This window comes from Taurulus bubalis, assembly GCF_910589615.1.
Source record: "Taurulus bubalis genome assembly, chromosome: 17".
Lineage (NCBI taxonomy): Eukaryota > Metazoa > Chordata > Actinopteri > Perciformes > Cottidae > Taurulus > Taurulus bubalis.
The window spans coordinates 17,585,238-17,603,007 of NC_136605.1; the positions used below are offsets into that span (position 1 = coordinate 17,585,238).

General features: G+C 41.3%; 4 protein-coding genes across 5 annotated transcripts; 3 read left to right on the plus strand and 1 right to left on the minus strand.

The window, feature by feature from the left end:
• Positions 1–896: 896 nt before the first annotated feature.
• ccdc47 (coiled-coil domain containing 47) lies at positions 897–6,346 on the minus strand. Its single transcript, XM_079232714.1, has 13 exons — positions 6,241–6,346; positions 4,971–5,269; positions 4,741–4,842; positions 3,867–4,041; positions 3,645–3,766; positions 3,495–3,560; positions 3,265–3,366; positions 3,004–3,114; positions 2,818–2,903; positions 2,651–2,709; positions 2,436–2,545; positions 2,175–2,342; positions 897–1,491 (listed from the first exon to the last, which is right to left on the minus strand). Exons 2-13 carry the CDS (start codon positions 5,259–5,261, stop codon positions 1,411–1,413), a joined length of 1,473 nt encoding a protein of 490 aa, XP_079088840.1. The 5' UTR covers positions 5,262–5,269; positions 6,241–6,346; the 3' UTR covers positions 897–1,410.
• A 1,307-nt stretch (positions 6,347–7,653) lies between these two features.
• Positions 7,654–11,586, plus strand: ppan (peter pan homolog). Its single transcript, XM_079232708.1, has 12 exons — positions 7,654–7,829; positions 8,160–8,330; positions 8,560–8,661; positions 8,773–8,823; positions 9,014–9,184; positions 9,401–9,477; positions 9,723–9,830; positions 9,928–10,051; positions 10,136–10,214; positions 10,389–10,518; positions 10,610–10,767; positions 10,851–11,586. Exons 1-12 carry the CDS (start codon positions 7,815–7,817, stop codon positions 11,375–11,377), a joined length of 1,713 nt encoding a protein of 570 aa, XP_079088834.1. The 5' UTR covers positions 7,654–7,814; the 3' UTR covers positions 11,378–11,586.
• Positions 11,587–12,370: 784 nt separating this feature from the next.
• Positions 12,371–13,315, plus strand: p2ry11 (purinergic receptor P2Y11; the record flags this gene model as incomplete). Its single annotated transcript, XM_079232880.1, has 1 exon — positions 12,371–13,315. One exon carries the CDS (start codon positions 12,371–12,373, stop codon positions 13,313–13,315), a length of 945 nt encoding a protein of 314 aa, XP_079089006.1.
• Positions 13,316–14,216: 901 nt separating this feature from the next.
• On the plus strand, positions 14,217–17,489 carry eif3g (eukaryotic translation initiation factor 3, subunit G). 2 transcript variants are annotated; one of them, XM_079233487.1, is made up of 10 exons: positions 14,217–14,304; positions 14,395–14,441; positions 15,270–15,358; positions 15,787–15,846; positions 15,941–16,045; positions 16,157–16,352; positions 16,457–16,570; positions 16,677–16,813; positions 17,127–17,233; positions 17,316–17,489. In XM_079233487.1, exons 1-10 carry the CDS (start codon positions 14,282–14,284, stop codon positions 17,329–17,331), a joined length of 894 nt encoding a protein of 297 aa, XP_079089613.1. In that variant the 5' UTR covers positions 14,217–14,281; the 3' UTR covers positions 17,332–17,489. The 2 variants fall into 2 exon arrangements, with proteins under 2 accessions (XP_079089613.1, XP_079089612.1); XM_079233486.1 differs by having other exon boundaries at positions 16,454–16,570; positions 17,316–17,485.
• Positions 17,490–17,770: the final 281 nt, after the last annotated feature.

The window sequence follows — 17,770 nt, forward strand, 5'->3', positions numbered from 1 at the left end:
TTAAAATAATAATAATAATACATTCATTTTATATAGCGCTTTTCAAAATGCTCAAAGACGCTTTACATGGGACAGAGACAAACAGAACAAAAAAAATACAACTATTGTATAATTTTACTTTAGTGCAGGTTCTGAATAAATGTACAGTTACATTCCGGCGTTGCATACTGAAGATTGTTGGTTGATTACTGTCTGTTGGAGTCAGCAACTGGCCCAAAATAATCTTTTTTTTAATATCCTTTAGAGATAGTGTTACAATGTTTGCCATGTGTGAAGTGGCCAATATTGTACACCATAATAATAAACAATATATATGGTGTAGATTCATTGAGTTAGCAAATTTGAATGAAACTGATCAAGACATTTTAGAAAATAGGTAAAGAAAAATGAAATTCTAAAATGTCACATTTGACTAGAACAACTGGTTTCCACAAAAGAGCACCATCAAATTGTGCTCAGACATAACATTGCAGTATATTCTGCAGCCAATGTACAGTAAGCCTGATCCCTTGTTACATTATCTCCCAAAAATCATGAACAAGTCAGATAAAACTTGAGTGAACGCAGAAACGAGGACAGAATTTAGCAAGTCATGCCATTTAAACTTAATCCCATTCAGCACCCTGCGTATTTAAGTTTTATTAAGAGTGTTACATCTGGCTAAACGCAGTCATTGTATCCATTTTAGTTCATCAACCACGCTGATGTAACCAAATCTAGTTGGGTTTGCTGACGCAAACTCAAAGTTAAATTTAGCATGAAGCCTCACCCATTCTGGTCCCCGTTACAGACCTTCACTCTATTAACAGAAGTTCTGTGAATCAGTTTCTATGGAACGAGTTTCATCAATGGCCTTGTAAATCATATCCAACACAGAAAAACAGAGACAGTTTTCCAACAGACTCCAGTGCATTTTATTATGTTTGCTCAGATAATCATTAGAAACAGCCTGCAAGCAACCAGCCTCAGATATAAATTAAAATTGGATACTATCTTTCAAGATTATATTAATGCGAATACATTTCCAATGAAACCACGGTGATGCATTTTAAAAATGTGTCTTAAAAACCACCAAATAGTGTGTTCTTTCTCAGCAGATGAAGCTTAAATAGCTCACCGAGATACACAGCTTTCAAACAGAGCGCCAAATAATTTGGAGAGAATAGATGGACAGAAAAACAATAAAAAAATGTGGTGATATGGTGGAAAAAGGTCCCTCCCACTTGACAGTTCACTCTCTCGTCATTTGGGTTTGGCCACACCAAATGGAGCAGGCGGGGACAGAAACAGCAGAGATTGACACACCGGGAGGCACAGGATGTCTGTTTGCGAGCGACTGTGAGCCAGAGCTTGGACTGCGGCGAGCTGAGCACCTCCTTCATGTGTGCTTGTACCCTCTGTGGTGGTCGCTCACATGGCTTTCACTTTGATCTGCTTCATCTTCATCTGCTTCTTCTCGATCTTCTTCTGATCACGTCGCTGGGCCGCCTCCTGAAAAAAGAAAGACATTTTTGAAAGGTTATTTGTGTGCTTCCATTTAATAGAATTGATTGATTTCAATTAAATTGCTTTCAAGCTGAAAGTTAGATGAGAAGATTGATTGTCACGTATGTACAGTACATGTGTAGCTCCAGCTGGTTTAGCTTAGCTTAAAGACTTGAAATAGTGGAAAACCACTAACTATCAAAAATTCCCCTACCAGAACCTCTAAAGCTCAATTAACAAGCGCTTTATATTTGTTTAATCTGAACAAAAAAAAGGTCATAGCTTTGGTTTCTATATAGATTCTCTTTAAAACAAGCACTTTAATTTATATTTTAAAACTGTTCTTACAAGTGGATTTTGTTACTTTTGACTGAGCCAGTCTAACTGTTTACCCCCAGGTTACAGTCTAAATGCTAAGCTACATATATTGTCACAAAGATGCGTTTTATTTACATTACAAAGATCTTAGCTGATGCTTTTATTAAAAGCGACTTGCAGTATTCAACAAAAAGTGCAAGAATCATAAAAGTACATTAACTTCAGCAAATTAACATAAAAGGTTGCATTTAGAAACACAGAAAGCTGTCATCAATCAGCTCGTTTAACTCTCAGCAAGAAAGAGAATAAGAAGATTTCCCAAAAGGTCAAACTGTTCCTGAAACAGTAGTTTTGTTCGGGGCATTTCTGACCTCCAGACGACGTTGTCTCTCAGGGTCCTCCTCACTCATGATCCTCTCCTTCTCGGCTCTCTTCTTCTCCTCCCGGCGCGTCTGTGCTGCCTCCTGCCGCTGAGCGTGAGTCTGCTTCAGGAAGTTCTCCTCCACACGGGCCCGGTTTCTGTCCGCTTTCATTTTGCCCTGTGTATGTCGGGAGGATAAAAGGTACATCAAATAAGTGCGTGGTCATTTGGCTGCAATATGAGGAACCCAAAGCGCTAGAATCCTGCTGACCTCTCGGTTGAGACGGAGTTTCTTGACTTTATCGATGCTGTAGATCACCATGTTCATTAGGGGGAGCAGAGAGTCCATGTCTTTGGGAGAAGTGTTGCCCATGCCAGGCACTACCCACACAAAAAAACAAAAAAAGTACATTAAACATCAACATTAAATGATGGGGCTATGAGCGACAGTGAAGACAGTGAAGATAGGAGAGACTAAATGCTCACCATTAAATGTAAACAACAGCGTCTTCTTGGTCTCAGGCAGCTTTAAGGGCTGACCATCCCTGAAAATAACCACATGGGAACTTTAAGTATCACAAAGAAAATATCTAAAAGCTAAATAACTTCAATGTCAGACACTCAAAAGAGAAAAAGATTACATAAATACTTACTCTTGCATAACTTTTGGACCAGAAAATTGGTCCGAGAAATGGATGGACTCGATCTTTTCAGCATGATTGGTGATATAATGCACCATCTTAAAAAGACCCAAAACAGATGCAGACACCCTGTTATAATAACCCTGTTGAACTCTGAAACCTAACATTGTGTGTGAGAAGGGCGTAGAGAGACATTACCTTGTTGTCCATCACCCCGTCTGTGACTTCGCCCATCTCACTTAGAATAGAGAGAGAGTCAGGGAGCCCAAACTTGGCTCCGGACTTAGGCTTGTCACCGCAGAACTCACTCTGTGGAGAAAGACCATTGTTTTTAAATGGGTAACATTGTGAACACGAACTACAAATAAACCAGTTGTATGTAGTAACAATAGTACTGTATAATAAGCACAGCTTTATAGTCGCATTTTTTAATTTGCAGAAGTTGTGGAGTATATTTACCAAGTCCTGCATCTCCTTCTGGAGCTTGGCCATCGCCTTCTTGGTGCCAACAGCAAACACAAAAGTGTCCATGTCGTCTTCATTTAGAGTCACTTTTATTTGCTACAAACAGAGAGACGCTGTTAGTGAGCCAATGACTATGAGGCTACTTGTAGAAGCAGTCCCGTGCATCTAGATTTTGTGTTTCACTTTACAGGCGTGTATTGAGTCGCTATCTGACAGACACATACCACTTGATCACAGACAGGCCTCATCATCCTGGCCAGAACGTTGAGCAGGTCCTGCCTCTTCAGAAACTGGATTTGACCACAAGAAAAGGGCATTACATGATGGTATATTTAACACAAATCTGTCATATACATAAAATCCACTTCTCATACCTTGAGTTGGATCAGCATGCCTTCACAGCACACACGTCCAGAGCACCACAGGTTGTAGATGTGCTCATTTTCCTGATTCAGCTTCCCAGTGCTCACCGCGTCTTTATTGGTGCCGTCATCACCTGCACATAGCAATTAACACAAGCTCTGCTTTGTAACGACTGTCCCCATGTCATCCGTTGCTTTCACACACTGCGGTGTTGTATACTGAAGACAACTTACCCACTAGTGAAAAGTTGCTCTCTAGAAGCTCCCTGTGTGAGTTGAACCAGGTCTGAGCTAGGCGACTGTTCTTGTTCTTGCCAATGAGGTAGTTCATGATGTAGGCCAACAGGCCAGTGACCATCAAGATTTCCATGTAGTAACTCTCCCAGCTGTTCTGCAGATGTGCAGGAACCTGCAGAGAAACAAGCGTTGATCGTTTTGAATCTTATCATCAGAACTGCACTAAGACCCCAAGACGCAGTGAGGTCAGCTGTAAAGCTCACAGTGGGAGCCGTGAGCATCTTCACCGCTTTCCAAGACGACCTACTGCCGGCGGTTGCAGTGCCTCACAGAAGATCCCCTCACAAAACGTACCTGGCAGGTATGAAGTTTTGCCAAAAGTTAAAGGATCAAATGGACATACCAGATTTAGTCAATGCTCTTTTTAATATGCATTATTGATTAAATATTTGTCTATCGCACAGACGGGCATAAAGAGTGAACAATAGCATTAATTTATGAAAAAAATAATGGAGATACAAGATTTTCGTCCAACAAGAACTTTAGTAGCTTAAGTGAAACAAAGAATATTTAGAAAAAGTAATATTGAGATTAAAAAGAGCAATGCTTTCAAAATTAAATTAATTTAGCACTAACCGGTCTAGCACTGATCAGTATCAATGTACTTGAATGAAAGAATGGTGATTTAGTCTTAAGGCCAGTTAAGTTTCCTTGACAAAAGTTTATGTAAATTGCACAATAAGTATGACAACATATGCTTTGCAGGCAGAAGGAACCATGTGCACTTTCAGAGCCTCAGCAGATGACAATAAGATAAAGACAGCGTGTGAAACTGGTCTCTGAGAAGATTTTAGCAATAAGCCCAGCTTACTGTGTGGATTATGAGAGGGTCCTTCATGGAGTGGCCCGTCTTCTCCATGTCTCCAATCCCCTCAAACTCCTCCTGGTCATATTTACTGTACATGTCTTGATCCTAAAGGAAACATTGAGTTCAATTAGCTACAGCATAAATTAATAAAATACCATAAATAGTACATTATTATTTATTTTGAAAAATATGCTCAAACTGTGTGCTGTAATCAGTAATACAAAGCAATGCACCTGAGTCTCGGAGTCCTCAAAGCCATCCAGGCCATCCTCCAGCTCCACGGTGGCTTCATCTTCATCTTCATCCTCTTCCGGCTGCGAGGCCGGTGAGGCACGAGGCGGAGGAGCAGTTTCTGCCTCAGCTGCTGGATCTTCGTTCATGTCCTCAAACTCAGCGAAGTCATTGTCATCAAAGTCTGCAAGGTCCTCGCCATCATCAAAGTCATCGTTGTAGCGTCCCCTGGAGACGGGAAAGGCTAGGAAGAGCAACAGTGCTGGAATCAAGAAGAGATGCGGACTACGCATGGTGGGACCTGCACCAAAGTGGAAAAGCAGAGAGAAAGAGTTGATGCAACAGGCAGGAAAACATGACAATAAGAGTGTTGGAAGAAGAGACAGGGAAGGTGAAATGGAAATGTTTAACATGCATGTCTGATACAAATACTAAACAATAGGCAAGACAATCTCAGTTCAGAAATCGGTCACCTACTCCATTCTGAAAGCTGCTTGTGTGTAAATGAGGCTACTTGGAAACATTGCATGCCATAAATGAAGTGAGCAGATAGTGTCAACCTGCCAGGCCAGAGATATTTAACACAATAGCCCAAACTGAGGCCTCTGGCAATAAGTTACCACCGTGACAAGAGTCCAGGGTTAAACCTGAGAAACCAAGCCAACCTCTGCTCGCACAACGAGCATGCATGCTCCCTTCGGACCGAGACTGACGAGAAAACGACGACCAAGAAAGAGTTGATTTAGTCCCCGATTAACGTTAAGTCACTTAGCCGTAGCGATGAGTATGAAGCTATAATACATCGTTGTGTCAAGATTAAATATTATTCATGACACACTGAGGCACAACGTCAAGGCACAGCCAGGTCAGACGTGAGGAGTTGGGGGTTGAATCCGTCGCCAGCCAGCGAACTTTAGCCAGAAACCCATCGTCAGCTTTGCTAACAGGCTAAAGTAAAGTGATGTGTGTGACTTTTTTTGGAGACGTTTAAGTCAATATGAACGTTGTGACCTAATCCAGCGTTAGTGACACATAAAATGATGACACAAACCGTAAATCAAACCCGCCCCATCCCCCAAGCTCTCACTCACTCTATCATTAGCGGTTAGCAAATCTGGCATTAGCATGCTAACGGGGGGGGGGCTAACTAGCATGACAGCTTGTTGCTAGCGACCAACTGAACGTAAAGCAGTCTTGTTCTCTTTAACGCAACTCGAGAAATTGTTCTCACTTTAACAAAACCAGTGAACAAAACCACCGAAAAAAACGTACCTGGAGAATTACTGAGACAATAAACGCAGAGCTGGCTCGAGTAGCTAGAACTGTCCTTGTAGTTGTTTCCCGTCACGCCTGAAGCTGGAGAGTACTCGACATAGGACCAACCTTTCAAAGCAAAAGTATCGCGGTAGCATATATCAATTACCCCCTTCAACACCATGGAAATCACGTGACAGCCTCGCATGTGTAGTATTCTGATTTTATTTTGAAATATTCCTACCGGAAGTTGTCATAAGCTGTTGAACGCTCGCGTTTTTATTACTTCAGCGCCCTACACAACTGTGTTTGTTTCAGAAGTGGTACCCGTTTGTATTACAGTTTATAGTACTACTTCATATATATATATATATATATATACTACTTCATATATATATATATATATATATATATATATATATATATATATATATATATATATATATATATATATATAGAGAGAGAGAGAGAGTGAAGTAGCCTACAAAACATGTTCTTACGCTCTGGATTCTCCTTCTGTATGAATTCATGACCCAGTAATGAACATCACTAACTTTTACATGGATCGTGGTTTTATCTGGACCTGGTCCTGCCCGACACCTACTGATATTATTATTATTATTATTATTATTATTATTATTATTATTATTATTATTAATAGTAGTAGTACTAGTAGTAGTAGTTGCATTGAATGTGTTATAACTCTGTTATGTTGTTTGTGTACACATGACCTCTATTGTACTTCTGTTCATCCGGGGAGAGGGATCCTCCCAAGTTTTTTGGGGGTGAGTTTTTCCTGAATCCATGAGGTCCCGGGACAGAGGATGTCGTATGTTTACAGATTTGAAAGCCTTCTGAGGCAAATTTGTGATTTTGGACCAAAAAAATTGTATTGAATTGAATTGGATTCATGCACTATAACATCCAACACCTTACATAACAGGATAGATTATATTTTTTACAGTTAAAATGAATATCGTTATTTACACGTGCAAACTATTATTCTGCTGTATGACAATGAATGTATACATGCATATACAGTACATATCCACCCATGCTATATTTATTTATGTTCACTATTTATATTTCTATATATATGTATTTCTATTATTGTGAATAGTTTACAGTTTATATTAATAAAAACCTTTTCAAGTTTATCATTAAAGTGTTAAAGTGAGTTTAACTAACTTACCCATTATATCATTGTTACACGTTTACTCAATTTGTTGTCGCTTTATTAAGATCATTAAAAACCGGATTCTGTATTAATTAGCGTAACTACGCACTTCTACACAGTTAACGTTTTTTGTTGTTGCAGACGCTGGATGCGGATCCCTTTTCCTCGGAACTCAATAAACGCCAAGACATTTCCGCCAAACGGAACCATTAGTGTGTGACACACGGCGGTGGAAGCATGTGGAACGTGTTGCGTTGGCTTCGTCGTTAAAACGTCGTTCGGTAAAACTGTAGCTAGTTGTCCACATTTAACGGTCATAATGAACGTAATTTTTATTGAAAGCTAAAAGATAGTGAAGTAACAGTCAACGTTGTGATTGTTGACTAGCTTTACCTGCTCTACAGTTCGCTGAATAATGGGGAAATCGAAGGTAAGTGAGGCCTGTGCGAGCAAGTTAGCCTCAAGTGAAGCGTTAGCCTGACGTGAGCGTAACAGACTCTATTAACGGTAGTCGTTTTTTTTAATGACTTTGTAAACTATGTATAATTATAAACTCAGTTACTGCAGGGAACGGGTGTTGGACGTGTGCCTGTCAGAGTGGGTTTATCCTGCATGTTAGCTTGTATTTTAGCCTACTGTTAAATCAACTTCGTTAAATCAGCCTTTATCGTAATTAAAATCAAAACCACACAAGAATCAGTCGCATGTCAATTTCCTTTTTATTTTCATGATAACCAATATATTGATATTTTGCTTTTAGACTAAGAACCAGAAGAAGTCCCGAGCCACAGCTAACCATGTGGCAGAGGAGACCTACTCCGCTGTGCCCCACTCCTTCGTGTTTAATCGGGGTCAGATTGGGAAGAACGTGGGCCAGCTCATCGTGGACGTGCGAAGAGTCATGGAGCCGTTCACTGCCGAATCTTTGAAGGTTTGTCCAACTTTTAACACCTCAGCACAGACGCGACTGTTCACACTGCTGCACGAGGCCATGTGCTTTCGGTCGCTCATTCCGTCGCTTTAAATGACATCACAAGTGTAGATGTGAGACTTATTTGAACATTTGAGTGAAAGTGTGTAGGTTTTCCTGAGATATTTTAAATTGTAAGCTTAATTGTCACATTCACTGTTTTGACCCGTTTGTGCTTTTTTGTAACTAGGTTAGGAAGAAGAATGTCCTGAAGGACTTTGTCGCTATCGCAGGACCACTAGGAGTGACACACTTCATGATGTTCAGCAAGACTCCTAGCTCCGTCAGCATGGTAAGATCACTTCACACGATGGGAAAACAGCTCTTGGGTACTAAAGGACTTTACAGGTTTGCCGTGTAAAGTCTGTACCACCATTCAACAACCCATTTATTGTGCTTTCAGAGACTTGCCAGACTTCCCAAAGGTCCCACACTTCATTTCCGATTGCTCAAGGTAAATATATGAACGCATGGTTAAAACGCAAGTATATAGATGGGCTCAGATGATGATGACATTTTAATACTTGACTGTTGGTGATGTTTTCAAAGTAAACGCACTGATGTGCCCAAGCTGTCAGTCATTTTTCAACTCTTAATTTCTTTCTCACTCCTTTTAAAGACTTTTTAACTTTTTTTATTTTCAGTATACTCTTGTCAAAGATGTGGTTTCATCTCTGAAGAAGCACCGGATGCATGATCAGCAGTTCACACAACATCCGCTACTCATCCTCAATAACTTTGGATCTGATGGCATGCATGTCAAACTCATGGCCACCATGTTTCAGAACATGTTTCCTTCCATTAATGTGCACAAGGTATGTTCTTCTTGCAAACCTATTGCATCGTTGTCACGTTGGTTGACTTGAGATTTAAAGCCTTGTTGACATGATGAGAGTATAGTCTTCTGAGATTCCCTTTGAAGATGCCTTAAAAGTAAACGCTTTCTGATTTCTGAGTCTTAAGTCTTTCAGCGTGATAAACTTTTTACCCTGAATTCTAGCAACAAAAAAACGGATGCTGTTGTTTTCCAGATAAGCCTCAATAACATCAGGAGGTGTGTGCTGCTGAATTACAACCCAGAGACCCAGGAAATTGAATTCCGTCACTAGTAAGTAATATTGTCATATACATTCAGGAAGTCATTGTTTTCTCAGTCCTGTTGAAAGCAAAAATATTGACTTTGTGGACAAAGCACTGAAGAGATTGGCTCCGATGATGACAGATTTCGACTTGACTGTTCAGTGATGTATGTTCAAAGTAAACGCACTGATGGGCCTCCACACAATTACCACATGACTTGTATTTTATTGAGTAAACGTCCCACTGACGCATGATCGTGTTGCCAACCTGCAGCAGCATGAAGGTCGTCCCTGTGGGCATGAGCCGTGGAGTCAAGAAGCTGATGCAGGAGAGGTTCCCAAACATGAGCAAGTTTGAGGACATCAGTGAGCTGATGATGAAGTAAGGTTCTCGTGGTGGTACAATTGTTTTAGTCTTGCGGTCAAAAGGCGCGTAGTTTGATGATCTGCAACTATTTTTTTGCTCCGTCGTCTCTCAGGGGGGCGAACCTCTCAGAAAGTGAAGCAGAGCAAGACGGGGAGCACAACATAACCGAACTACCACAGGTCTACTCCGGCCGAGGCAACATGGCGTCCCAGCAGAGTGCCGTCCGTTTGACCGAGGTGAGAGGGCTGAGGGAGTGAAGCCGTTAAACAATGTGAAAATGCTCGGATGGCATCTGAATTGTTACCCTGTGTTGTCCTCAGATTGGTCCTCGCATGACTCTGCAACTGTCGAAGATTGAGGAAGGCATGGGAGAGGGGAACATTCTTTATCATACCACGAGTAAGTTCACTCCTGTCCTTTCTTTTATCTTGTTTAGTACGTTCTTATGTACATGATGACAAAAATCATTATGAATTCTATGACTGTCTATTCAAAACTAAACTAATTCATCGAAAGACGACCTGATAAAAATGTGTCTTCTAATTAGAAGTTGTTTTCCACTTTGTTTAAAAGTCTCCAAGACGGAGGAGGAAATCCAGGAGATCCTGAACAGGAAGGAGGCCCAGCTGAAAGAGAAGGCCGGTCGCCGGAAAAATCAGGAACTGAATGTTGCTCAGAAGAAGGAAAAACGAGATGCAAACAAGTAATATGGCCGTGTACATAATGTGACCTTTCTGCTGTAGCCATTTTTTAAATTGTTTCAGTGTAACACTTAATGTTTTCCCTCCTAACAGGAAAAGGAGCCTGGCTGGCATAAAGAAGAAACAGGCGGAGGCTGAAGAGGACAGTGAGGTGGAGGATCCCGGACTGCCGGACAATCAGGTTGCTGATGTTGAATCTGATGATGAGGTGGAGTACTACAGACAGGCTGTAGGACAGGAGCCAGATGAAGGTGAATATAACATGCTTTTGATCATTAGCTCTTCAGGGTTGTTTTGAATGTATTTATTGACCAAAACTATGTTTTCTGTGCAGACATGTTCCCCACTAAAAAGAGGAGGTATGGCTCCGAGAGGACTCAGGGACCTGCCAAGAAGAGGAAGATGTCACCGGGTAAACCATTTAGAAAAGACGGAGACACAAGATCACCAAAGAGAAGCGGTCCAGGAGGATACGGAGACACAAGATCACCCAAGGGAAGTGGTCCAGGAGGATACAGAGACAAAAGATCACCCAAGGGAAACGGTCCAGGAGGACACAGAGACACAAGATCACCCAAGAGAAACGGTCCAGGAGGATACAGAGACAAAACAGGAAAGGGATGGAAGAAATCTGGAGACGGGGATAAACCATTTGAAAGGAAAATGAATCCTGGCGGAAAGGCTTTCGGAGCAAAGAGGCCTGGCGACAGGGATAACAAATTTGGCGGGAAGAAGAATTTTGAAGGGAACAAAACATTTGGTGGAAATAAAAATAAGGACAAATCCTTCAAATCTAAAGGCACGAAAGGCAAGCCGGCCTTCAAGAAGCATGGCTCTAAACAGAGGAAGGGAAAAGGCTGAACTCCTCTTCTCTCGGGACTTGAATGACTTTGAATGTGTTTCTATGCTCGGCCTCCAGGTGGCAGCAAACACCCAGTGAGGGATGTTTGTTTGTGACAATTTGTAATTTCTTGCTGAAAATCTGCAGAAGGAGAGAGGAGAACAAAAGTTATATATTTTCCACACTGTATAATAATTGTACTTGTTCAATAAATGATCTTACCAACTTATAGTTGATTTTAGTCTTGTCAGAGTTATTAGTTCAGGGCACTGAAGGCTGTTTATCACAATTGGTCTCCCATATTCACTGCCATCATAGTTTTACTTTGAGTTGCGTAATTGCAGAGGGCAAGAGGAAGTGGTTTTCTGACTTCTACAAGCCCTCCACCTCCCACTTGCATGTCTCAGCTTGGTTGAAGCTCTTCATGCTTCTTTTACCGTTATCACACAGGAAATCAACTCTCAGTCATAAGTCACAGCGCGGTGCTCTGCAAAGCTGCCTCGTGGTAAGTAGAGGTTAGCGTTTACATTTCTGAATTATATTTTTTTTATACGGGTTAAATTGATTGTTTGCATTTAAAATGTATAATTTTCTAACATTTAGTGTAATACAGTATGTGTTACCTCAAAAGAAAGCATCCTAACTTCCTGGACGGATTACTGAACGATCGGACTGGATACGAGGTTTCTGAGTAAAGTTGTGCAACTACCACAAATTACCACAGATTTGGGGCGGAAAATAACCCCAAAAGGGAAATAATTCAACCCCAAAGAGACTTAGAATATCTACGATTACGACGAAAGAGACAAATCTACGAAGCGGATGTCTCTTTGAATCTGCGGGGTCTTTTACATATCTGTGCCCATTGTCTCAAAATAGGTATCTGCCTAACTTCGCAAACATGAACTGCACTTAACATAAGACTTTTATATAAATATATTAATCAACATACTTAAATTTACAGGTTTTGAACTGTAAAACTGGGAGTAACACAAATGTCTGCTGAAATCGAGATGCAGCATAATTTCTCGTGTGAGCAGTTCCAGAAGGACCTGCTGCCCTCCGTGTACGGCGTGGAGTTCCTCGTGGCCCTGACCGGAAACCTGTTCGCCCTGTGGCTGCTGGTGGTCCGCGAGAGACGCAACTGGCACACCGGGGTCGTCCTGGCCTGCAACCTGGCCGTCAGTGACCTCCTGTACGTCCTCACCCTGCCTCTGCTCATCGTCTACTACGCGTGGGACAAGCACTGGGTGTTTGGCGACGCCGTGTGCAGAATCGAGAGGTTCCTCTTCACCTGCAACCTGTATGTGAGCATCTTCTTCATCATGGCGATCAGCGTGAACCGCTGCGTGGCCCTGCGGTTCCCCTTCTTCACCCGATCCCACGTCGAGCCCAGCCACGCCAAGGCCGCCAGTGTCCTCATCTGGATCCTCGTGGGAGTCATCTCCTGCCCCGTGCTGCACTTCGCCTCCGTTTGCCCCAATGCGCACAACAACAACGACAACACTCTGTGTGTGTCCTTCTGTCACCAGAAGCCCGGTGATGAAGGCCCTCACTTCGCTTACAGGACCTTCCTGGCTGTGTTTGGCTGTCTGGTTCCCTTCCTGGTTACTTTCTCTTGTTACTGTGTGGTGATTTCGGTGGTGTGGAAGAACGCCAACATCACCACACTGGAGAAGCGTAAGGTCGCCCTGCTGGTCTCATCGGTGCTTGTGCTTTATGCCATTTCCTTTGTGCCCTACCACGTCTTCCAGCTCTATCACATGCACAGGAAGATGCGTGGTCGCCACACCTCTGACTGTTGGGTGTATGACTCGTACCAGGTGTCCAAGGGACTGGCCACTCTGAACATGTGCATCCATCCCATCCTGTACATGGCTCTGTTCGACAGTATGCGAGTGGCTTGTTGTGGGAAGAGCCCAGAGGACGAGGACCACAGGGGGGTGAGGAGGAAGTAGAGAGCTTCACAGCTTTTCTGAGAAGTTCATCTTGTTTTCATGCTGTAGTCCTCTGTAATAAATATGTATTTATTGCTTTAATGTGCTTCGTTTTAATTCTGCTTCAGTTTGTCTAGACTACAATTCTGCACAATTGATTTGCATTTTTGCATTTTGCTTCATTACAGAATAATTGTCTTTGAGAAAGTGTTTTAATGAAGCAATGTTCTCAACCCAGTTCATGTGTTTATGAATTCTAGGTTTTCTTTCCATTTTTCTTTGAAAGTTGAATAATGAACATTCATACTCAACAAAACAAAATGGCAGAAAAGCAACAAAAAAATGCGCAGCTGTCACAGCCTGGCTCGAAAATAGTGACAAAAACCTGAATACTTACCAAATAAAGCAATAAAGCAAAGAGAAAGTAAGTCAATATAATTAAAACAAATTGATGGCACTGTGGGTGTGCCTGTGTGAATTTGAGTGTTTTGCAGTAAAAACAAAGAAAAGAAACCAAAAGTTTTAAAAAACAGTTGTAGGCTGAGAAGTGATCTGCCAATAACGACTTCTGCTACTTCTAGCTCTGCTACTTCTAGCTCTTGCATGTGTGAACCAAACAGAGGGTCCATCACAGCTGCAGAAATGTTATTCTGGTAGACACAAATAACTGTTTGTGGTCTTATGTATGGACACAACCACCACCTCTGTCACTTTTCCCCTCTGTCCTATATCAAGCATTGTCCTCATATGATATCATATATTATAATATAATATAAAGCGAGATTCATACATGACTACATATTGGTTTCACACTCCCACCAGTAGAAGTTAGTTTGAAACCAACGGTTAAGAAACGAGGCTCTTATTGTGAAGCTAAAACGTGGTGCTTTTATTGCGAAGTTTAAATCCCGGAAGTGCGTGTTGGGGGCTACACTCGGCTCTCGGTGCTCCGCTCTTTACGGCCCGGAAGCTAAGCTAGCTGAGAAAATGCCGTCGATGGAATACGACGAGTGAGTGGTTTTATGTACAGAACAAAATATTCAACATATAATGGAGATATCTTATCGATCTAATATGTACTTTTAATATCTCTCCTCCAGCTCCAAGCCCAGCTGGGCCGACCAAGTCGAAGAGGAAGTAGATGAAGGTAAAGTAGTAACGTCCGCTAGCTAAAGCTACATCTCTGGTGTCCGCTGGAGGAGGCCGGAGAGGCGGCTTCCTCCGGCACGTGGTGGTCGGGCGTATTACTCGAGATAAAATACATGCGTACCAGTGATGTGTTGGTTATCTAATGTTTAAAAGGTTTGATTTATACGTTTGATAGAATTACGTAAATGCCACATTTATTGAAGAAACCTGTAGCTAGCTAACCGACATATGTGACGTAGGCGGCGTCATTCACCGGGAACGTTATAGTGCTAAACGTTAGCAAGCTATCTGTGTTACTGGCACTAGAAATGTGTGTGTGTATATATATATATGTGTGTATATATATATATATATATATATATATATATGTGTATATATATATATATATATATATATGTGTATATATATATATATATATATATATATATATATGTGTGTATATATATATATGTGTGTATATATATATATGTGTGTGTATATATATATATGTGTGTATATATATATATGTGTGTATATATATATATGTGTGTGTGTGTGTGTGTAGCTGTCTGTGTTACTGGCTTTAGAAATGTGTATATATGTAGCTGTCTGTGTTACTGGCTTTAGAAATGTGTATATATGTGTACACACACACACACACGTATATATATATGTGTGTATATGTATGTCCTTGGTTAATTAATGATATATGATCAAGAGATGACACCTGATGTCTGTTTATTTTATATCTGACAAACACACTCTAAAGTCTTTAGCAAGAGAGCAAGTAAAACTGTTTGTTTTTAATTTCTCTGACTCTAAGTTGACTTATTATTTATTTTGTCAGGCACACTACCACCCCTCAAGGAAATCATCAAAGGAAATATAAAAACTATCACGGAATATAAAATAGATGAGGATGGAAAGAAGACCAAGGTAAGCTACGTTTGACTAAGATGTGTTAAGCTATTGTTTTGCATGTGTGCAGCTTTGAACGGGTTTAGAAGAGATCTTGTTCTTAGTGGATGTAGTTTGGTGAAGAGGCGTTTCTTTGTTCTTCTATCAAACCTCAGAACTGGGCAAGTAAAGCTCACTAGACGTATAGTTTTTTCCTTTTTTGATGGAAGAAACGTTAACCCTTTTTACATTTAGCTTGTAACACAAACACCAATAGAGGTCGTCATACGTTGGTCTGCATATCATAGGTTCTCTGTCATTCATTTTCATTGATGACAGTAACAACAGAAAAAAATCCTTGAAGTTGACGACGGCACCACAGTAGTTTGTAAATTTCAAATATTTGGGCATTTTTGCCTTCGTGAAATGAAAATGAAATGCGTATTTTCTGCCCGTTTGTCCTCTAGATCATACGGACCTTCAAGATTGAAACAAGGAAAGCCTCAAAAGCTGTTGCCAGGAGAAAGGTTCGCTTTGAAACTGAATTGAGTTTTATTCACTTTGAAATTAAGACTTTGGGTAAAGTCGAGCATCATGGATTATATTTTTCTCACATTTCAGAACTGGAAGAAATTTGGCAACTCTGAGTTTGATGCAGCTGGTCCTAATGTTGCCACCACCACAGTCAGTGACGACGTCTTCATGACTTTCATCTCCAGCAAGGAGGTGAGCATCCATTTGGGCCGTTTAAATGGTTATTTCTGCATAATACATGCAGAAACGGTCCATACTTGACTGTTTAGCTTGTGACTAAACGCCTCATCTGACCTCTTGCAGGACTTGAACGCCACAGACCAGGATGAAGATCCCATGAACAAACTGAAAGGACAGAAGATTGTGTCTTGCCGTATTTGCAAAGGCGACCATTGGACCACCCGTTGTCCGTACAAGGACACCCTGGGACCGATGCAGAAGGAGCTGGCTGAACAGCTTGGGCTTACCACCGGAGACACTGTCAAGCCCGCTGGCTCAGGTACCATCAGCTCACCATGCACATGGTCAAGATTTAGATTTGTTAGACTCGATGGGCTTAAGTTCTGACAAATATGGCTTGTTCTGCTTCTCTTTGATCAGCAGAGGCAGAGCCTGCACAGCCTGCAGCGAGCAAGACTGGGAAGTATGTTCCCCCGAGCTTGAGGGATGGAAGCACGCGGAGAGGGGAGTCCATGCAGCCCAACCGGAGAGGTGGCTGTAAGTTGATCCTCCTTTTCATCCTACGCACCCATTCTTCAATTGATTCATTATCCAGTAGCAAGAGCATTGCTCAGAATAACCAGCACGTGTGCACATTTGACAGCGGATGACAACGCCACTATTCGTGTGACCAATCTGTCGGAGGACACCCGCGAGACCGACTTGCAGGAGCTCTTCAGACCATTTGGCTCCATCTCCAGGATTTATCTGGCCAAGGACAAGAATACTGGACAGTCAAAGGTCAGTGTTCATCTGAAGAATAGAAAAACCTGCACATGTATATATTTTTTTAAAGGCATAAATACAACTCCATGGAGGAGGAAAGGGGAAATGTTAAAGCAGGCGTTCTTTCACGAGTTTATAGATTGTAGACATCATTTGTAATTTGTACACAAGTGCAACACGGTGAAGATGGTATGTTGACTGGTTTATTGGTATCTAGTAAACAAAAGTATCATGTAGATTTGTGTTTAAAAACTAGCTGGACCTGCCAACAACTGACGGATCAGAAACACAGCATGGAACAGTTGTTAAACTACTTTATGTCCCGCAGGGTTTCGCCTTTATCAGTTTCCACCGTCGGGAGGATGCATCCAGAGCCATCGCAGGAGTTTCAGGATTCGGATATGATCATCTTATTCTCAATGTTGAATGGGCTAAGTAAGTTATTGTCAGTTAATTGTTGAAGTCTATTTTCATTCTTGTTCTTGCTGCCAACCATATTTATTTTATTTCTCTGCAGGCCGTCAAACAACTGAGGAATCCATCAGAATCCATTCGATGATGATGCCAGATTTTATTGTTGTGGTAAAACGTGGCTGTTACCTAAATAAAAAGAATCACATGGTCACAATCTCCTTATCATTTTCATTCTAGTTTGTGTAGCTTTAAAATTAAAGGGCATATTTTATTCTGACTTAACCGTCACTTCTTAAAACGGTTTTGAAGCTTCACTCATTGGCTTGAAACTAGAAACCTGGTCAGATCCCAGTTCTGAGATCGGTGTACGCGGAGCGCTTCATACCGATGCATTGAATGCTTATGTCTAAAAGCCACATTTGAACATCTGTGCTGGTTTTCATGGGTGGAAAGAGCAATTTATGAATAAAGTTAATGGGATACTATAACTATTGGTACATTTTTATGGATAGAGATTCAGAAACTGGATTAACAAATAAAGATGTAACAGATACAGAA